The following is a 23102-nucleotide window of genomic DNA, read 5'->3' on the forward strand; positions in this document are numbered from 1 at the left end:
CGTGCAAGGAAAATGAAACAAAATGCATTTTTGCTTGCACATGATTGGATGATGGAAGTCAGCAGAGTTTTTAATCATTTTCTAAGCTCTGGGGAGAACTGCACTTGCAGAGTGCAACTGCACTTTGCAAGGTGCACAGTCTATTTGCCTTTAGTAAATTAACATTTGTTTCTTTATTGATGTAGCACCCTCCTAGGTAGGTGCTAGGTTGGAAAAAAGCTTAGCAGCTATATCTGCTTATCTGGGGAGCCTGATTGTTAGTTCTGCCTGTTGCATGTGTCCAGGGTGTGATTCATCTGGGCTGAGGGAGTGTCCCCACTGTATCCAATGGGAGAGGCTGTTGGACAGTGGAGGAAACCCAGCCAGTGACATACAGGTTTTTGTGGCTGTCCCAGTGGGTTGGCACAACAGTGGTGCATTCTGGGATAGGTCATAAAAGCCGGGGACACGTGTGACAGGGCATCTTTGGGTGGGAAGCCAGGTCCCAGGAGGTGGGTGATGGCTGTCTCTCCTCCTGTCAGCAAGGAAGGTGGTCTCAGTCAGTCGGCCTAGTGGACCAAGTGTGTGATGCTGAGCCAGGAGGTCCAGGATACTGACGAGTGGAGCTGAAGGCAGGGCAACCCAGGGAAAAACAGTGTCCATGAGTACCGGGAAGCTTGCCGGGGGTCTGCCCAGGAAGGGGACCACTCCATTGGAGAGTCAGTGGACAAGGGCTAGCATGCATGGGGGCTGAGAAAGGGGTTGCCAGGTTAGGACCCTGAAGAGGAATTCATTCAGGAACATATCTTTTACTTCACTTCAGTGGCAAGGTGAAGCAGCGGCCTTGCAGCACACACTACAGTCACTTGTCCTCAGAAATTGTGCATAGTTCAAGTTGGAGTATCTCACTCATCCCTTCTCCCATCCAAGTTCTAAAATAAAACACAAAAAAACAAATTCCCTGGACTGTTCATTGTCTGAGCCAAGTCTTAAAGTGATAGGTTTTACATACTGTTGCTATGGGTAACCCAGGGGGATCCACACAGCAGCTCCCTAGGGGGCAGTGCTACATTTAATATGTCCAGTTTAAAAAAAAATGCCTATTTTGTATGTTGATTTTGTTGCAATTAGGTAAATAGGAAATGTTACATAATAAAAAAAAAGGTGTCTGAAGCTAAAAAAAACCCCAACCACCCGCCCGGCGCTTATGGGTAAATAAAACAGTGTTTGTGGATAAAAATAAAAAATAATAAAATACACATCCACTAAAAGGATAAAATATTCATAAAATATCCAATAGATTATATAAAATCATATAAATATGTGCATCCTTTTCATACACTAGCTGCCACTGTAAATGAAACTTGCAAAATATAAATGTATAAATATAGCCCAATCCGTGTGTCTTAGTCCGATAAATTACAGATTCAGCAGCGCTTATACACACACCCTCAGTGTATGCAAGTATGGGTATTCAACCTCTGAAACAGTTCATAATGCACAGATACTGTTAAGTCCACGCATATTCAGGAACCACATATAGTCTGTCAAATCTTCCTCAGATGTAAGGCACCAGTGTTTCCACACAAAGGTAAAAAAGCCTCCACCACACCGACTGTGCTCCCCTATGCAATGGACACTCACCACATTGCCCTTTAAATCAAGCCTTTATGCATTAGCTGCATGAGTCCTTGCTTCAGATCAGTCTACCGTTTCCAGAGTCTATCCTTCCACCAGGGATATTCACCAGGCTCCGTATCTCATCAGTTGAATTTGTAAGCAAACAACAGGAAGCGGGACATAGCGTAATACTGTTTAAACTTTATTCAATATGCAAAGTTCCCCATCACCCTTCAATATATCTGCTTACATTTCAAATAACCTTTAAACGCATGGTATACAGTCAAAAAGAGACTGGGAAGGTACCGCTGCTCTCGCAACGTCCGTGCGCTCTGACGCGTTTTGTCACGTGGGACTTCAACAGAGGACGTCCTCTGTTGAAGTCCCACGTGACGAAACGCGTCAGTGCACACGGACGTTGCTACCTTGGAGACGGAGGGAGGTGCTAGCTGGAGTTCCGGAACTCGCCGGGCAGCCGTGGAGCGATACATCCCGTAGCAGGGAGATGCCAAGGCTCGCGGACGGCGAGCAGCGGTACCTTCCCAGTCTCTTTTTGACTGTATACCATGCATTTAAAGGTTATTTGAAATGTAAGCAGATATATTGAAGGGTGATGGGGAACTTTGCATATTGAATAAAGTTTAAACAGTATTACGCTATGTCCCGCTTCCTGTTGTTTGCTTACAAATCCAAATGATGAGATACGGAGCCTGGTGAATATCCCTGGTGGAAGGATAGACTCTGGAAACGGTAGACTGATCTGAAGCAAGGGCTCATGCAGCTAATGCATAAAGGCTTGATTTAAAGGGCAATGTGGTGAGTGTCCATTGCATAGGGGAGCACAGTCGGTGTGGTGGAGGCTTTTTTACCTTTGTGTGGAAACACTGGTGCCTTACATCTGAGGAAGATTTGACAGACTATATGTGGTTCCTGAATATGCGTGGACTTAACAGTATCTGTGCATTATGAACTGTTTCAGAGGAAATGTTACATATTCATTTTTTTATTATTTATATTATTGTATTTTTTATTATTTACTGCTTACAGATAGCAGGTGGCAAGCTATAGGCAACAACACCAAAATTCTGAAGTCTTACATAACAGCTGATGTGCTAAAACAAACCAGAACAACAGGAGATCATATAACATATTAAACAGGCCACTAAATGGCTTAAAGAAGGAATCTACCCCTCTATCTGACCTAGCAGAAACAGGACTGTCCTAAATAGTTCACAACACAATTTCCTTTGATGTTCTAAATAGTTTACACAACCTGCCAAGAAGCAAGTGTGCAGTACCAGCTACAAATACTGCCTTTTTATAAAAGAACACTTACCTGTCCAGGAATCCAGCACTGTCCTCACCTGAGCTGGCTCTTCTGTAATCTTCAGGTCCAGGTGCTGGCATGTTTACTTTGGTAAGCCAGCTGTGACTGCTTGCGGCTTCACAGCCGGCTTCCCGTTGTGCATGCGCAAGACACGCTGCACTTTGTTAATGGCCCAGCAGAATTTCTGGGACCTGTGACGTGTCCCAAAAGGCTGTGGAGGGAAGGAGGGGGGCCAAACTTCTGCTCGGATCACTGCGACCGACTGGAAGTGGGAGTGGGTACCTATCAAAATCAGATACCTGCTTCTCCCCCAAAAAAATGAAGTGCCAAAAGCTAAAGAGGGTGGTGCACAGACAAGCAGAACTTCCCCTTTTGGGTGAAGTTCCACTTTAACTAATTTACAGAAACTATAAATTATTTTGAAATAAACAATGTTTTTTGTGCAGTTACAAGAGAAAGCATTATCATATACTGAGGGACAGGGCAGAAAAACTAACATTCTTAAAATTCTGTTTAAATTATATGTTTCTTCCTGGCTGACCCACAAAACAGCACCAGGACCTTTGTTGTGTCATAATTTGCTAAGAAACCTTTTTTTAAATGGCTGTCTGAATTGTGTTTTTGCCAGGTTGGTTCAAGAAATAGCTCATCATCAAATGAAAGTTCCTCTAATTCTGGGAACACTTCACAATTTTCAACAGAGTCTCAATCCTCAACGGGGTCCAATGCAAGCACAACTAGCCAAGAAAAGCAAAGAACCCAAAAAGGAACGAACAGTACAGAAACCCGACACAAATCTCACCGACATTCAAAACAAGAAGTACAACGTCAAAAAGATCAGCATCATTCAGGAAAGCACAAGGGTCAGGACAAGAAAAAAGAAATGGAAATCCATTGCAAATGCTGGCCAGATAACGCAGACCACCACATCCCTTCTCGTGAGAGAGGGGAAGAGGAGCACCATCAGAAAGACAAACATACAACCAAAGGCCGTTACAGCAAGTGGCAACATGAAACGCATACCAAGGATCAATATGAAAGTTGGGAAAATGGCCATCATAAAAACAGTGAAGGTGAAGGAGACAGACAACACAGAGGAGAACATGAAAGAGGAAATCAAAGGGAACATCAAATCCACAAACATGAACAAGGAGAAGCAAAAGAACATCCCGCAGGCCATCATAAAGGCATACAAGAGCACCAAGACAAAGACCAACATACAAAGGAAATACCTGATAGTAAGCAAAAAGGCCACCACCGCAAGTGGCAACATGAGACACGTCATAAGGATCAATATGAAAATTGGGAAAATGGCCACCATCATGAAGACCAACATACAAAGGGGGAATCAGATAGTCAGCACAAAGGCCCCCATAGCAAGTGGCAACATGAGCCAAATCAAAAGGGTGAATATGAAAGTAGGGAAAATGGCAGTCAACATAAACGCCATGAAGGTGAAGGAGACAGACAACGCCAAAGAGGTCATGAAGAAGGAAATGAAGGGGAACATCAAAAGCAAAAACATAAACAAGGAGAAGCAAAAGAACACCACACAGGCCATCATGAAGAAGCACAAGAGCACCAAGATAAAGACCAACATACGAAGGGAGAACCTGACAGTCAGAAAAAAGGCCACCACAGCATATGGCAACATGAGACACATCGTAAGGATAAATATGAAATTGGGCAAAATGGTCACCATCATAAAGACCAACATCCAAAGGGAGAACTGGATAGTCAGCAAAAAGGCCCCCACAGCAAATGGAAACATGAGACACATCACAAGGCTCAATATCAAAGTTGGGAAAATGCCCACAATCCTAAAGACCAACATATAAAGGGGGAAGCGGATAGTCAGGACAAAGGCCCCCATGAAACACATCACAAAGGTGAACATGAAAGAAGCAAAAATGGCAATCAACAAAAACATCGTGAAGGAGAAGCAGATAAACGGCACAAGGGTGAACATGAAAAAGGAAACCAACGACGTAAACAAGGAGAAGCAAAGGAACATCACCAGGGCCAAGATGAAGGAGTACAAGAGCACCATCATAAAGACCAACACAAAGGTCAACTGAAGGAAAAGCAAATTGCTAACTCAAATGAACCAAAAAGGAACTGCACATGCTGGCAGAAACCTAAAGAGAGTGGCGCCCAACATAAAGAAGAACAAAAAGATCGTCATCACAGAAAAAAATGCCAACTTTCACAAGGGAAGGCCGGTAATAAGAAGAAATGCAAATTATTAAGTAGTGAAAGCAGTAGTAGTAGTAGTGGGGACAGCAGCCTGAGTGAAAGCAAACATGAGCCAAAATCCACAAAGTGGCGCAGAATACAACAGCAAAATACTGACAGCAATAGCTTAAGTCTCGGAAAGCAGAGTCGAAAATCCGCAAAGGGTCACAGGAAAGGTAGTAAGAAGAGGCACAATTTAGGTCAAGAGAAACAACATAAAGAAAGCAAGAAACATAGAAAAGACTTCAGAAGATATCACAAAGATAGCAGTAGTACATTTCCAAAGACTGGTCTAAATGATACAAGAACGCCAACGTCACAACATGATACCTATTCACAGACTTCCGCAAATTACTTGGTAAATTTTACTTTCCCTTCTATTCTCCAATCTTCCCTATTTTTCCTCCAAGGACTATTTCTACCAATTTAACATTAATCTTCCAAATTTTCAGGAACTCTTTGAAGTAGAAAATATCAATCGTAGGTTTGAGTCAACATCTACTCTTACGGTATGTAACATGTTTTCCCCAGTCATAACTGTGTTTTTATGAAATATGCCTAGCACATACAAATTAGACATGTACAAGTTCTTGCCAGTGTTGTACACAGATTGAATGTAACCCAGAGTAAACAATTTGAATGTAAGAGCCCATTCAGACTTGCTGGGGGGACCTGTGAAGTCGCGGTGCACAGCGTGCACCACGACCTCGGCGCGACATGCACGGACTTCATATAATTTAAGTCAATGCAAGTCGCCTCCAGGTCGCCCCAAAGTAGTACAGGACCCTTTTCCTAAGTCGGAGCGACTTGTGTCGCTCCTATTAGAACGGGTCCTGTACTATTCAATGGCGGGCGACCAACAAGTCGCGCTAGTGTGAATGGAGTCTAAATGAACATTTTCTGTTGTAACATGGTGTTTTAAACAATGCAACAATTCCATTCTTTTGCATTCCAAAACGTATAACCTTTACTATATTAGGACACAAGACTTAAAGCAGAGTTCCAGTCTCAAATACCTTTTTTAACTAAAAATACCCCTATAATACTATTCCATCGCCTTTAACAGAACTGCTATTCTCATACTTAAAAGGTGTACAGTATTGGATTTTAGTCAAAATCTTACTTTTAAAAACGCTGTCTGGGCGCGGCCATCTTGGATGTGGGCATCTGAAGCCGCAGTGTAATCTGCTGTGTCCTTCTTCCTGATTCCAGGGAGAATTCTGGGAGTTCTTCCTGATTCCAGCCTCCTGGGAGTGATGACAAACAGCTCCCAGGAGGCATAGCAAAGGCGGAAGGGATGTCGGTGGCCATGGCCACAGAGGGGGGGAAAAGGAGGAAGTACAATCAAAAATGCCCTGAAAAAAAGGTAAGGGACCCCCGAAAAAAAATGAAAATGCCAAATTGTTGATCAGCATAGCGAGCACTCTAGGAATCACTAAAGTTGCAAAATAGGCCGGAACTCCGATTTAAAAGGGAAGTTTGGGTTTTAGAAAAAAATTATTCTAACCTAGATAGATGCAGCATTGATCTGATGCTGCATCTGTCCCCCTATCCTACTTCTAAGGCTGCTGATCGCTCGGTTCTCAGTCTTCACTGAGCTGGGCTGTGTAGGGGATAGGCGAAGCTGGCACCAGTGTCCCAGCGGCTCGCTGAGAGGCTGATCCAGCCTTCGGTCGAGGCATCTGGGTGGATCCCAACTGTAAATTCAGGATCTTTTCTGAGCCTGGGCCAGCTGAGTGATGTCAGCCGACAGCTGGCTTAACCTGCTGTCGGCTAAAAACAGGTCACAGGAGCGCAGAACGAACATAGCTTTGGCCATACTTCTCCTTTAAACTTAATTACACATCCTAAACGAATTTAATGTTGCCATCAGTAGCGTCAAACCCTTCACAACAGAGTGTCTAATGAAAGGTAAATTTTCCACTGAAGCAGTGCTTATTGTGAATCATATGTCACATAAAAGAGTCTTCACGCATTTCATGTGTTTTATATTATTCTCCAAATTTAATCCATACACATCTGCTACCTAATGGCCTGTAATCTATTTTTTTTTTTTCATTTAATCATTTTTATGTTTTTTTTTTGCCTCCATGTAACATCCTCCGTGGGCACCCGAACCTTTCTTTTTTTCCCCCTTGTTTCTGTTTAGCAGTGCACATTAGTTGTCCCATAGTCCATAGCCAAATCCTAGTGTGGGGGTCTCCAAACTAGCCAATTTACTCTCCTTCAGGCTTTAGGGGGGCCAGCCTGTGGCCAGTGGGAGTTCCCCAACATCAATGCCCCATCATTGGTTTTAATGGGAGAAATAGTACCCCATTGTTGGTATCAATGGAAGAACAGTGGCCCATGGATGGTTTCAGTAGGGGGAATGGTACCCCATCATTGTTGTCAGTTGCGGAAATAGTTCCCCAAGGGCCAGATAAAGGCAAGAAAAGGGCCACATCTGGCCCCTGGCCCACAGTTTGGAGACCACTCCCCTAGTCCATTTTACGAACAAGCAAGAGATGTATCTAAATGTATCTAAATACACTGGGTCCATAGAGAACAAAGACCACAAGACCGAGACCATAGGAAGGTATTTCTATGAGGAAGGAATGCATGCTAATCATAAAGCTTCAAAACTCTACCAGCTAGGCCTCACCCAACCTCCAAAAATGTGGCACTATCTATGGCCATTACAGTCACCTTCCAGTGATCTATTACAGGTCTGTGACACATCAACATGTATGTGAACATAGTTCAGAAAACTGTTTGGAATCTCACAATGAGACATACAAATATGTTAAACACTTTTCATGCAGCAATTAGAATTTATATGAAAATATTTCCCCACCATGTTAATATTTACATTTGTTTTTTTCTCAATAATGTCAGTCCTTGGAACAATTTATATTTATGTTCTGAAAATAACATTTCTGAGTCCCCATTCACACCTGAGCATTTTGTAGCTCAAAGCTCCAAATAGCTTGAGGATAAACAATATCAGCTATTCTCTATGGAGATGGTTCACATCTCCACTCTAAGCCACCCGAAGCCAAATGCCTGAATTTTGGAAGTTTTTTTTTCTCATAGAAACGCATTGAAATGCGTGATTTGAGCGATTTTGAGCATTTTGGCATGTTTTGCTACACATTTTTGGAGCGTTTTGTGCTGGTTATTAGGATCCGGCTCCTGCTGATGTCCTAATATGACAACCAATGACTCATTTCTGTTGTCGGCAGCAGGGATAAGTCATCAGTTGTTATGGAGCCAGCACCTGCCAGCATCCTAACAACCGTGAGAAATTCCTGCTGTATGTAAACAGAAAAGCTGCACCCCCCCCCCTTAAATCCATACTAGGCCCTTTGGGTCTGGTATAAATTCTGAAGGGGACCCTATGGCAAAAAAAAAACACACACCAGACACTTATCTAAGCATGATGCCCAGTAGGTTAGGAAAAGGGGGGAGCTACTGCCCCCCAAGAACCTTACCAGGCCATGTCTTTAACATGCTGTGGGGCACTTTGCCAGGAGAGACCCAAATAGCCTGGTATGGATTTGGGGGGGGGGGGGGGGCTTCCAAGTTTTTTTTTTTTTTTTATGTCGGCTCTTTTGTTTACATATTGCTGTCAGCAATGAATCCCCGCTGACAGCAAAGATGACTCGTTGTTAGGACGCTGGTGGATACTGGCTCCTTAACAACTGATGAGCAGCAGCGATGAGTTACTGGTTAGGAAACCAGTGGGAGCTGGCTCCTTGAAACGTCAAAACTCAAAAACATCGGAAAAATGCTGTCCAAAAATGGCGACATGAGCTGAGTTTCTTGACAAAGTTCTCAGTTTACCGATCAGTCTGTGTCTCTGCATTCACCTATGACCATATGCTAGAGGGCCAGAAACCTGTAAGCCCCTTGATATTTTAACACCAGCCCAAAAAAATGGTTCTTACTGGTAGCTCCTCCTGGAAGCAGAGCCAGGGATATCCTTTAGGAGGAGAACCAAGGCAAACCCATAACAAGTTGGTAGTTGGTAGAATTACATTCCCTAGTTCGCCCTTGTCTTAGTACCTCCCTTGTCAGGGAATGATTTGGAATCCCTCAGGGAAGCTCTGGAACCAAACATTGGACACATGGAATTCTGGACTAACCTGGTTCCCTCTTCTACCCTAATGGCTGGAATACACGATAAGAAAATTGGCCGAAAACTTCCGTTCAGCGAGCGATCGGCCGATATTCTACTCATTAATGCCCAGCCTTCAATGAGCGATATCGATATTGAGAACGAAAAATACCGTTTGAAAAACACAAAAAATTCTCTCGTCTCGTTTGCGAAAGAACTATATTCTATACGTTGGTGTTGAGGTCGTTCAGTTTAAATCTGTATAATATGTTTTCGACCGACGAACACTGTTTCGATGGTCGGCGGGCAACGGTCGGGCGATATTCGGACCGTGTATGTTGGCAACGTTTTCGACCGACAAATACTTTTTCAAAAGTCGGTGGTCGAATGATTGGGCAATATTCTAATCGTGTATTCACACCATTAGAGGGTTAAGTGGTTGAAAATATATAAACGAATGTACTTATAACAAAAGTATTTAATGTATACTGTATATTATATTTTTACTTTTACAGCATGGAAGAGTCAGAAAGAGCAGCAGAAGTAGCAGCAGTAGCAGCAGCGGTTATAGTGCATCATCCTATAAGGTCAGGAACACCGTAATAACCAGACGTTGCCTAAGTTTTCCATTTATCTTTTCTGTAACTGCTGGGATCAGATTGGTTGTTAGGGACATCATCAATATACTTTTTTCCATTTCCTTTAAAGTGTTACTTAACCCAGGAGCCTGCATTCACTATATCCGGTCTTCCACAGTACATAGAAATGCAATTATTTTAGTACATATAAACTGCTAAATACCTTTTCTCATCAGCAGTATATAACTATCTTGTGACTTCTATCAGTGTCCGGCCGAGCACTGGTTAAAGCTTGTAGGAGGATTTTTCCTTCTCCTCTGACTGTCCTATGAGGCTGCAGGACCCCTGACCCTCTGTCTGGACAGCGCTGATTGGCCCTGTGCCGATCACATGCACCTTCCCAAAAAAAATAACTCTCTAGTAATACACACCAAACTGAGCATGTGCAGAGTGCCTTCTAGGGCTCTATTCTATCAGCAGATGGATTGGGGACAGTAAAAGCGGAGGATCAGAGAAGACAGGATTAAATGGCCTTTTTACACAATGTGGAGGATTAACACCTTAGGTTCCATAGTGAGCATAACAAGCATGCTTTACTGCATATAAAGCCTGATTGTACTGTTGTGGGTTTAGTAACACTTTAAGCCCAGTTCGTTTTGCATTCAATATATGCCCTTTTTTTCTACTTGTGTGGGGTAATGTACTGCAAAGATCTGAAAATGATTCATACAGATAACTTTTATCACACTGAGTTTATAATAACACCGTCATTACAAAAAAAAAAAATATATATGTTTCACCTCATTTTACCTAAGTTATAACTTTCTCCTTTTCATTCTGTGCAAGTCAAGATATAGCGGTATTGTTGGCAAAAAGTGATAGAAGAATTGTGGAGTTTTCATCCATTTCATTTCATTTTTTTAACCCCACTAGGGCTATATTGGTATTAGATCAGGGGAGTCCAACCTTCAGCCTACAGGTCCAAGACGGCCATAAATGTCGTCCAACACAAAATTGTAAACGTGCTTCAACGTGTTGATTTATTTTTTTATTTATTTGTAAAATAAAATTTGTTCTATTTTATGTGTGGCCCAAGACAATTCCTCTTCTTCCAATGTGTACAAAGATCAAAATGTTGATTTTGAGCATTGAAAGGTTGGACACCCCAGTTTTTAACATTTGGTTGGCCAGCGGCAAGAGAAGAGTACCAAACCTCCAAATGTACAAAACTATAACAAAGATTTTCTTATTTTGTTTCGTTCTTACCAGCTGTGGACATATTTGACTTTATGGAGATCTATGATCACAGCATACACTTTAATTTTATAACATCAGCATTGTAATAGCAATTTTATTATTATTATACAGGATTTATAGAGCACCAACAATTTACGCAGCACTTTAAAATACAAGGAGGGACAGCACAATGTACAATACAGTTAAATACAGAAGGGATAGGAGGGCCCTGCTCATGGAGCTTACAATGTAAAGGGAAGGGGAGGGTGGGGGGGATGTATTACAAAAGGTAGTGGATGCAGGGGATGATCTGATGGAGGGGACTCAAGTACAGTTCTTAGGTGGAGGTGGAGGTGGAGGTGGAGGTGGAAGTGGGGTAGGCTTCCCTAATTAGGTGAGTTTTCAAGGATTGCCTAAAGGTGGACAGGGTTGGAACTGGATGCTGGAGCAGGGAGTTCCAGAGGATGAGAGAGGCTCTGGAGAAGTCCTGGAGGCAAGCATGGGAGAAGGTAACAAGGGAGCTAGAGAGCAGGAGGTCCTTGGAGGAGCCAAGAGGACGATTTGGGCAAAATCTGCAGATGAGGTTGGTGATATAGCTGGGGGGGATGTTGTGGATGACCTTGTATCTTGTGGTTAGTATTTTGAATTTTATAGGCTGGGGGAGCCAAAGAAGTGATTGGCAGAGAGGGGAAGCAGTCACGAATCGGTTAATAAGGTGTATTAATCTGGCAACAGCATTCATGATAGACTGAAGGGGGAATAGCCCGTGTAAAGGTAGTCCAGTGAGGAGGGAGTTGCAGTAGTCAAGGCGGGAAATAATCAAGGAGTGAATACATTGTTTTGTAGTCAGTTAGGAAGGGGCAATACAAACAGTAGTTACATTAGACAATCCAATATAAGCTTAGTTGAAAAATCTCATGTTGTGAGTTCTGCCTGTCTGCTGGCCATCTGTTTCTACAACTTCCTGGATTACCTGCATGCTTTGCAGCTTCTCCTCTGCTACTTTCAATTTCTAAGGACTACATACCCCATGGTACCTTTCTGATTCATGTACTGACTCCAACCCCTGAAACTCCTCCTCTCAGCACCACTGTAGTTCAGATAGCAGGCTCTAGGAAATGTGTGACACAGCAGTGCCTACTCCCAGGGCATAGTGACTACACGTCACATAATTCATGGAAGTAAATGTGTGGGGATCTTTACAAAGAAGGTTTACAAAAATCAAGATTATTCAGATTAAAAAGAATAGGCAAGAAATAATTAAAATAAAATGTGGAACTGAATATATGATTTTATAATTTGACCATAGATACACTTTAACCACTTGCCAACCGCCGCACGACTATCTACGGCGGCGGTCAGCCCCTCACAGGCAAAGTGACGTAGGTCTACGTCGCTCACCTGTGAGGGTTTAGGGAGCGAGCGCGCGCCGCCGGAGGCGCGCTCCCGCTCCCGCGTGGTCACGGACCCCCCCGCGCGTGTGACCGGCGGACCCGATCGCCGCCGGCCACTCTGCGATCGGCGGGGGAGAGGGAGAAAGTCAGGCAGCTTGTGTAAACAAGCTGCCTGTCATTCTCCTCTCTGTATGAGAGCTGATCACATGGATCTACTATGTAGATCCATTGATCACTCTGCATACAGTTGAAGCCACAGCCAATCACAGTTAGAATCACGCCCCTAGGGACACACACAGCCCCCCTCCCTCTCAAATAAAGTTAACCCCTTCACTACCAGTGTATTTTTACAGTAACAGTGCATATATATAGCACTGATTACTGTAGAAATGTCACTGGTAACCCCAAAAGTGTCAAAAATGTCAGTCAAGGGTCCGATCTTTCCGCCGCAATGTCGCAGTACCGCAAAAAAAATCGCAGATCGCCGCCATTACGCGTTAAAAAAAAAAACAACAAAAATGACAAAAATCTTTCCCTTTGTTAGTAAACGCAATAACTTTTGCGCAAACCAATCAAAATACGCTTTTTGCGATTTTTTTTACCAAACATAGGTAGCATAAAACAAATTGGCCGAAAATATTAAAAAATTTTGATTTTTACATTTTTTTTGGGGGGAATTTCATATAAAAAAAAGGGAAAAATATTGCTATTTTTGCAAAATTTACGCTCTTTTTTTGTTTATAGCGCGTGATCAAAAAATCGCACAGGTGATCAAATACCGCCAAAAGAAAGCTCTGTTTGTGGGAAAAAAAGGACGCCAAATTCGTTTAGGTACAGCGTCGCACGACCGCGCAATTGTCCGTTAAAGTCACGCAGTGCCGAATCGCAAAATACCCTCTGGTCGTTTAGCAGCCAAATCCTCCGGGGCTTAAGTGGTTAATTCAATAAAAGAACTATAAGGGAAAGGGGACAGGTGACGGGGATGTGAAGTCAGAAGGGTCTTTTCAGCCGAAAACATGAAAGTATCTCTCCTTTCTTTTGTCTGGTGGCCTGCAAAGTTGATAACAGTGGCGGCTGGTGCTCCATTGGCCAGGGGGGAGCGGCAGATGGATCGCACCAGGACCGCACCAGGACCCCCAAGACAGGACTCCCAGGACAGGACCCCCTGTTCACTAACCCTGCCTGGACATCAGCGTCAGCGGCGGCTTCTTCCCCGTGTCTTCTGCGTCTCCTCCCTCCTCCTCTTCCATGCCCAATGGCATGGCTTCTCCTTTCAGCCAATTGGGAAACGGGTCTCAGAACCCGCTTCCTGATTGGCCAGGAGGAGGATCCGTGTGACAATAGGGAATTTTCATTCGCTATTGTCACACAACTGGGTGGGCTCGGGGCACAGTGCTCTGTGCCCCGAGCCCATCCTTTTTTTTAGCCTATTAGAGCCTCTGGCTCTAATCACATGGCTAAAAAAAAAAAAAAAGCCCAATTGAAGTCCATGCGTCTGGCGCCCCGCATGTAGATAAGGGGGCCTAACGCATGGATAGGGGGCGGCGCCCCTGCGCCCCCAATACACCAGCCACCACTGGTTGATAAGAAGTTAAAGAAGTTGTAAACTCTGCAAAAAAAAAAAAAAAAACATGTAAGACAAAGGCATGATGAGCTAGTAAGCATCGCATACTAGCTTATTATGTAATACTTACCTTAGAACGAAGCTGTTCCAGTGGCGCCTACACACCGCTGACATTTTCCACCAAAGTTTGTTCTGGGATCGCCAGCTCCGGCGCTGCAGGAGCCCCCACTCACGGCATGGGGCTTGGAAGGAACGGCACCCGTGGCCATTCCTTCAGAGCGCATGCGCCGGAGATGTCACTAGCTGCTTGTCATGTAAATATTTCCTAAATGGTACACATTTAGGAGATATTTTCACTACCTATAGGTACAGTAAGTCTTATTATAGGCTTACCTATAGGTGAATGTCTGCAGAGAAAGTTTACTTTCTCTTTAATGCAAGCTGGCATAGGTAGGTGCTGAGGGATTTTTTCATTTTATTCTCATAAATCAAACATTAAATTAATCTATTCTCAGGGAAAATTGGATTTACAAATGTCTAGTGACAAAGGAGAAGGTAGGCCAAATTTAAAGCCAATTCCACACAAAATTAAAATTTTGTGTGGCTGCTAGTAGGGTAAAATACTTGCAAGCTCAGATCCTAACCCAGCTCAAATAAAAGTTCCGTCTCAGGTAGAAGTTAACCATAATGCTAAGACAAATCGGCAATCTGGTGCCAACACAAAACTTCAAATAGGGAGGCAAAGTCTTAGAGAAAAAAGAGGCAGTCATTGCTGAAATCCATTTAAAATGATATTTGCCTGGCTGTCTCTGGTTGACACATAGGGGGTTGATTTACTAAAGGCAAATGGACTGTTCACTTTCCAAGGGAAGTTGCACTTTCCAAGGGAATTTTCCCCAGAGGTTAGAGAATAAGGTGAAGCTCTGCTGACTTCTCTCATCCAATCATTTGCAGCAAAAATGCTGTAACTCTTACTTTCCTTTCACAGGATTGGGGATTGCAAAGTGAAATTTCACCGCATTCACTAAGCTCTGGGGAAAACTCCCTACCAAAGCAAACAGCATTTTTGCTTTTAGTAGAAAAAAATCCCACCAAGCCTCCCGCCCCCCCCCGAACAAGTATGCAGATTAGGAAAGTCGGAGTAAAGACAAAAATCCTGATCTGCATACTTGTGTGGTAAATTGTAGAGTACCCTAGCAATTAAATGAGCACAAAAGCCAGAGAATTGGTATTTTCAGCATTTGCAGCCTCTGTACTTCCTCATTACAGTTTTCATTTATTGATATATTGTATATCTAGGTTTATTTTCAAATAACATATTTTCCCCAATTCTGTAACTTCTATTAGACCTTATCTGAACAACACTCTCCGGGCTTTGTTCTTTTGGTCAAAGCCTTCATGAGCGATTCCCAGCACAAAGGATATCAAACCACAGCTTACCAGGAAAAGTCCCATGTGCAGGTGGAGACAGTTTCTTTGGATCAAAGGAGTTCCTGGAAAACATGCTTTGACGCTTCTGTCTCTGGATTCCACAAGGCATCTGTAAGATATTTTTTATTATACACAGATCCTAAAATAAAAAGTATGTACCTCTTGTAAGAATTGCTACATTAGCTTTCTGTGCCAGGAGCTGGTTTTCAATGCAGAGGCCAATGCCCTACCCTAAGATCCTTCTCATACTAACCATCCCTGCAGCGCAAACACTATATTTCTTTGTAATCACAAACCTAACATGAACACTACTTCAAATCTACAACTAACCCTACTTGCAACCCCAAACCTAACACTAACCCTCACTGCAACCTCAAACCTAACACTAACCCTCCCCATAACTGCAACCCCAAACCTAACACTAACCCTCTCCATAACACTAACCCTCACTGCAACCCCAAACCTAACACTAACCTTCCCTATAACACTAACAATCACTGCAACCCAAAACTAACCCTCCCCATAACACTAATGTTGGCCACAGATGGCTTTTTTTCCCCTATAGTCAGTGAGCTGCACAAAAAAAAAAAAAAAAAGCAAATAGATTCCTCCATCCTGACAATTGAGGTGGATGGAGGAATCCTCCCTCCTGAGGGATTGTATTCATACAGTGAGACACCTCTTCTGTCAGAATACACTAATCAGTGGCTACAGCTGCTGATTGAGAACAATTTTCCAATAAGCTTGTTCGATAGAAGTCGATCATTAGATTTACCTCTGTTGTGTGGGAGCAGTCACACACAGATTGAATTTCGGGCAGTCCCTGTCGCACCGGTCATATGTTGGTCCATTTATGGCCAATTTAACACTAACCTTCCCTGGTAAGCTAACACAAATATTCTTTGTAGTAGTAACAAATGCACGTTCTCTAATCCTAACATTATTCCTTCCTGTATTACTAGTACAATAGTACCTGTATTACTAGATACTCTCTGTATCTCTAACACTAACTCTCCCCGTAACCCTAACTTACATTGTAATCCAAACACCAGCCTACCCTGTAACTCCAGCACTAACTTACCCTGTTACCCTAACCCCAACACTAACCTTCCCCGTAACCCTAACTTATGTTGTAACCCCAACACTAGCTTACCCTGTAACTCTAGCACTAACCTACCCTGTTACCCTAACCCCAACACTAACCATCCCCGTAACCCTAACTTACATTGTAACCCCTACACTAGCTTACCCTATAACTATAGCACTAACCTTCCTTTTTACCCTAAATCCGACACTAACCTTTCCTGTAAACCTCACACTAGCTCACCCTATAATCACAACACACAAACTACCCTTCATAAAACCCCAACACTAACCCTCCTTATAACCCTTCACTTAACCCTCCCTGTAACCTCAAACCCAACACTAACCCATCCTCTAAACTAACAATGCTATTACTCCCTGGCACTCAATGCTAACACTCCCTGTAACTCAATGCTAACATTCCCTTCAACCCCAACACTAACATTACCGGCCCTGTAATCCTAACATTCACCCTCTCTGTAACCTCAAACCTTAACACTCACACTTCATGTAACCTTAACACTAACCCTACCTAATATAAATGTAGCATTTTATTTGCCTACTCACCTCTCCTGAGCCCTCTACACCAAAGACTGACCTCTCTGCACCATTTGATGCCTATGTCGAAAAGTGACTTGGGAGCCTGCACACACTTTTCTTTCTTTCTTTTTTTTTTGGGTCACATAGCATCTGATGACCAAAGGCTTCTGAAAGCCAATGGATAACATGTGTAGGTGTTAGGAGCATCCACCCTTTATCAATGGTACAACTGGTAGTTAATCAAACTATGAAATAAGCTAGAACATATGCTAACACATATAAAATATATAAATCAGCGCAACCACAATCTAGATACAAACTGTAAATAATATATAAGCGGCTGACAACACCAAAATGCTTTCACTACATATAAATATCATAGAACCAAGATAACACTTAAATTAATGTGAATAATAAATACAAAACAAATATGTTCAACCAAGCACATCAATAATACAATGAATTGATAAATGATGTGTTAAACATAATATGTGACCGATGACAATAAACAAATAAGCAAATGTCCCGAATACAATGTGCAACATAGCAAGGAATGTGCAACATCAAAAAAAAGTGCAGGCGCTCTTGTAAACAATCCAGTGCTTGTGTTCTCCTTCACCGAAAAACGGATGGCCGCTCACCTCCTGTTCCGACCCCTGTTTCACCAGCGGGTCAGAAGTCGATTCCCTTTCAGAGATAAAGGCAATCCTGGTATCAAGAGATAGATATGGGTCAAAGTAATTTCATATTTTATACGCTACCACAAGCTTATTGATGTGTGTTGTAAGTCCCCGTTCACACTAAGGCGACCTGTGAGGCGACCTGGTCGCCTCACAGGTCGCCGTAGGTCGCCTTCCATAGGGAAGCTGCGGACCCGTTCTAATAGGAGCGACACAAGTCGCTCCGACTTAGAAAAAGGGTCCGGAGCTTCTTTGGGGCGACCCGGAGCGACCGTCATAGACTTCAATGTTATGAAGTCCGTGCCGGCCGCTCCGAGGTCGCGGCGCGCTGCTCGCACCGCGACCTCGGAGGTCGCCCCGGGAAGTAGCGTCGCTTGTATGTGAACAGGGCCTAAATGGGGTGTTATTAACATTAATCATCACAATTCTGAACTGGGAAGCAAATAAATACCAAACACTGTCAATCATCTTATAAATCAATGTTGTTTTGCTATATATTGGTAGATTTACTAAGGCCTCTTTCACACGGCCGCTCCGGTTTTTTGCTCCGCTGCGGGACTTTTTTTTTTTTTTTTTCACGGAGCGGATGACACTTGTGACGATTTTCCTTCCTTTCCGTTTTTTCAACGGAACAAAAATAGGGTTCTGTTCCATTCCAAAAAACGGAACAGAACTGAAAGGAAGAAAATCGGATGTGAGCGGATGGTATTCCTCTGACATCCGCAATGCCATTGACATACATCATGTCCGTAAATCATCCGCAAAAAAATAGTATGATTTACAGACATGCGGAACGCCCGTGTGAAAGGGCCCTATGACTGGTGCACTCAGAATCTGCGGCAGGTGTGCATGGCAGCCAATCAGCTTCTGACTTCAGCTTGTTCAATTGAGTTTTGGCAATAAAACCTGGGAGCTGATTGGTTTCTATGCAGAGATTCACCTGATTTTGCACTCTCCAGCTTTAGTAAATAACCCCAATAGACTGATCATATTTTTGCCATTTATGGGCTCTCGCATGTTTCAAGCCATTCAGTTTTCCAAAAAAAAAAAACAGATTGAGGGAAATTAAATCTTTTTTTATTCACTTTCAATTTTTTTTATATAGATAAAATCAAAAGGGAGCTGATAGCAAAAGTTTGAAAATATTCAGCTGTTTTTGCCTGAAATTTAAGTTTCAGGTGTTGAGCGTTCAATTGCAGTTTCTAATCAAATCCAATGAAACGGATGAATGCGTAGCCTGAATTGCTGTCAAATTGTTAAGAGAGACAAACTGTTGCCTTGCTCCAGAATAAAGGTAAAAACAGCCTTCTGCCTGGAAATAGCCCCATTAATAGGATGGTTAAAGCTAAACTTTAATTACTGTTTGGGACTTGTGTAATGGATGTGACATAGATTATCACTTTGTAGGTCTACCCCATCAGAGAACATCAAACATTATTTCTTATCCAATAAAATAATTTTAACAATTTTATTGTGAGTGCTGTGTTCACCTATTTACTTATTCCCTTCGTAAAATACAATTTGGAATAAGACGTTGACTATCTGCCTGCAAGGCTATTCTAAATTTCTCCTTATTTCTCTACACACTATTGATCTTACTTCTCTATTCCACTTGCTGACCAGGATTTTTCTGGCACTTTTTGTTTACAAGTTAAATCTGTATTTTTTGATAGAAAATTACTTAATATCCCCAAATATTACACGTTTTTTTTTTTTTTTTAGCAGAGACCCTAGGGAATGAAATGGCGATAGTCGTAAATGTTTATGAGTTTGCAAACGCAATTATTTTTGAAAAAAAATACACTTAAACAATAGTTACCCTAATTGTTGTTGTATAATGTGAAAAATGATATGTCGAGTAAATAGATACCTAATACGTCACGCTTTAAACTTGCGCACACTCGTGGAATGGGGACAAACTACAGTACATAAAAATCTCCATAGGGAACGCTTTAAACGCCTTTACAGGTTACCTGTTTAGAGTTACAGAGGAGGTCTAGTGCAAGAATCGTTGCTCTAATGTTCGCGGCTCTAATGTTCTCTAATGTTCGCGGCGGCTCACATGTGTGGTTTGAATGTCGTGTACATATGCATGCGTGACTTACGTATGCGTTCACTTCTGCGCGTGAGTACAGAGAGATGGGTTGCTTTAAAAATTTTTCTTTTTATCATTATTATTTATTTATTTTTTATTTTTTTGTATTGTTCCTTTCGTTTTTCTTATTTTAACACTTTTATTCCTATTACAAGAAGTGTAAGCATCCCTTGTAATAGAAATAAGAGTGCCAGGTCCTCTTTATGTAGAGATCTGGGGTAAAAAAAACAAAAAAAACCTAAATCTCTTCTTTACCTTTAAAAGCAAAAGGTTAAAAAAAAAAAAAAAAAAAATTAATCTTTTGCTTTAAAAAAATATATATCCTTTCTTCCAGCCTGGTCCAGAAGTGACTTCATGAATCATGATGTCATTCCGGTCCTCCAAGGCTATAGAGTTGATCAAAGAGTGGTAACTCTTTGATCGCCTATGGGAGCAGCTGGCCACACCATTGGATCGTTTCTCGGGTGAACCGGCGGAAACAGTAAGCCTGGGAAACATTAGGAAGTGGCGCGAGGGGGGGGGGGTTACGTCCCCTCCCTCCATTTCAGGAAACCGTTCCAGTGGTTTATGAGCCGCTCGGACCAGTTTCTTGAGAAAACCAGCCGCCTACTGAAAGAGAAAGTATCGGGGTTATGGCTGCTATCTTCAGCCATAGTCCTGGAAAACCACTTGCAATCCGCAATGTATACATACATATTGCAGTCAGCAAGTGGTTAAAGAAAAATTCCAGGTATGATATACCTTTACATAGTTGCATTGGTTCAGCTTGGACCAATGTAACACTGTATATACCATACCTGGCCGATGCCCCTGGAAGCTGGACATCCCTACTCCAGTGATCTCCACGTGCGTCTGGGTCCCTTGCTGAGAGGCTTTTCTCCCGCATTGTGAACACAGGAAGTCGACTGCTCAACAATGGCCGCCAATCAGAGGAATGCTGTGCATTTTCAGAATGCATGCAAATCCTTCTCTGAATGGATGAGGTGGGAGAGGGGGGTGGTGATATCATGCTATCCACCTTATCCAATCAGATAATGCTTTACATAAATTGAGTAAATGCAAAGCATTCTCTGAATGGGGCCCATGATGAGCAACCAACCTCCTTAGCTCACAATACATCCTACAGGCCATTTAGCGCGGGCCCCAGAGGCCTGTGAAGAAGATCACTGTGTGTCCAATTCAGTGATTTCCAGCTTCCAAGGGCATTGGCTAGATATGAAAATAGTACCACCCGAATGCCCCCAAACCTGTATCAGATAGATCAGCGTGTGAATAGGCTGGTGCAAGACAGATAGGATCTGCTCATCAGGCTTTAGTAGACTTCAACAAAATGGTGGCTGTCTGCACACAAACCCCGACTCTTTGTAGCATGAAAAAATGGGTAAAAGATGGCTCCTGTTCTCCATCTGTAGAGAACTCCTCAAATGCGTTTGGCCTTTTCCAGTGCTTAAAGGCCATCGAAATGTACCATGCCTGGAATTTAAGGCTGTCATATCTATTTTCCTTCATATATCTCCAACTTTGATTGATCTTACTTCTTCATTGTCATTTCACATCTCCTTTTGCTTATCTAGTTTGTAATTTCCTCAACCTTTCAATACTCGTCCTCCATATAGACATCTATTCCACTATGTCATGGAAAGGTGGAAATGAGAGCATGAATGGAGAAACTGTAGAGAAGGAAGATCATAAAGCTCTCAGAAGGCAAACATTATAAGATCCATGAAATAATAGACGTTTATATGGGGAGAAAGTTTTGAAACCTTAAAGCGGAGTTCCGGCCTCAAAATCGATAAAATCGATTTTGCGCCATCCGCTTGCTAAGGGGAACCTGAAAAAGAAATGGATACTGGCGATTTTTTTTTTCTGGTCACTTACCTTATTATCGAAGAAAATATACTAACCTTCCTTCCACTTCCTCCCTCTGCGGCCGCGGCCCACACCGTCACTTGCAGTTTGCGATGATTCCTGGGAGCTGAACGTTATAGATCCCAGGATTCAATGCACCTATGCACTGCACCGGCCCCACTCGTCACTTCCGGTGCAGGCGCGGCATTCACTGCTAAACAGCTTCTTGGCATGCCCAGAAGCTGTAAAGGGATGCCGCGCCTGCACCGGAAGTGATGAGCGCGGCCGGTGCAGTGCATTGTGGGACTCCAATGTCGCGGAAGAGGACACGAAGAGGGACGCTGCAGCTTCAGCTGCCCACACCTGAGATGGCAGCGCTGGAGAAGAAATTTTAAAGGTAAGTATTTCTTCTTACAGGTAAGTGCGACCCGGGACAGTACAGAGGCTATCCATTATGGAATGTACTAGCCCTGACTGTCCTGGGGGTATTTTTAGCTCAAATTGACCCCCGAGGCCGGAACTCCGCTTTAACCTTTTTAGCGGTATTCCCGAGCGTGGCTCGGGGTTAAATTTCAGAGCCGAAAGCGGTAACCCCGAGCCACACTCGGGGTACCGCCAGAAGCATCGCTGGATTCCTGTAAGAGAGGTTACTTACCTTGTCACCGGGATCCAGCGATGTGTCCCGGCGGTGTCTAGCGGTGGATCTTCCTCCCGATCGTCTCCGTGCCCAGGCTTCCGTCTCCTGCGACGTGACGTTCGCAGAGGGGTGGAAACGGCGGCAAATTCAAATGTAAAACACACCAAACACACTGATACAGTTCAAAATAAAAAAAAAATCACATTAGTTTGCCCCCAGTGCCCTTTCCTTCAGTTTTACTGTACTTTATATATATATATAATATAATATATATATATTTATAATAAATGTATACAGTTGCTTTGGGCTGCTCATTCACAAGAATTACATGCAAAATAATGGTACCTAAAATCCGAAAGAATCATACCGCCAGGGAGGTTAAGGAAGTTGCAAACTAGATTATCAAAAGGAGATGTGAAATTACAAAGACGAGGAGAGAAGTAGGATCAATCAACGTTGGGGAAGTATGATGTAGATAAGAGTTCCCAATGGGGAGGAAGAGAGAAGTGAGATCATCGGTGGATATACAGTATGGAGAACAATAAGGCAGAAATTCAACGTCTCATTCTAATTTCCAAATGATATTTTTTGAAGGTACAATTTAAGAAATAAGTGAAATACACCACACCCAAGAGGATGAAATGTACAGTATGTTAAAATTAATAAAATAATAAATAAAATAATAAATAAAATAATATTTTTATGTTCTCTGAAGGGGTAGACATACAAAGTAGCAATGCAAGCCACATCCATTGTGTA

At 42.7% G+C, this 23102-nt stretch overlaps 1 protein-coding gene across 1 annotated transcript in view; it reads left to right on the top strand.

Annotated features, from left to right (window-relative positions):
* LOC309562240 (vitellogenin-1-like) overlaps nt 1–23102 on the top strand; it is a 186376-nt gene that overhangs the window by 104943 nt on the left and 58331 nt on the right. The window contains exons 20-23 of the mRNA XM_082266361.1: nt 3555–5519; nt 5614–5681; nt 9796–9844; nt 15377–15571. Coding sequence (XP_082122487.1) covers nt 3555–5519; nt 5614–5681; nt 9796–9844; nt 15377–15571 — 2277 coding nt within the window. The remainder of the gene's footprint in view (nt 1–3554; nt 5520–5613; nt 5682–9795; nt 9845–15376; nt 15572–23102) is intronic.

The sequence above is a fragment of the Pelophylax lessonae genome (genome assembly GCF_965119305.1).
Source record: "Pelophylax lessonae genome assembly, chromosome: 8".
In the NCBI taxonomy this organism is placed as follows: domain Eukaryota; kingdom Metazoa; phylum Chordata; class Amphibia; order Anura; family Ranidae; genus Pelophylax; species Pelophylax lessonae.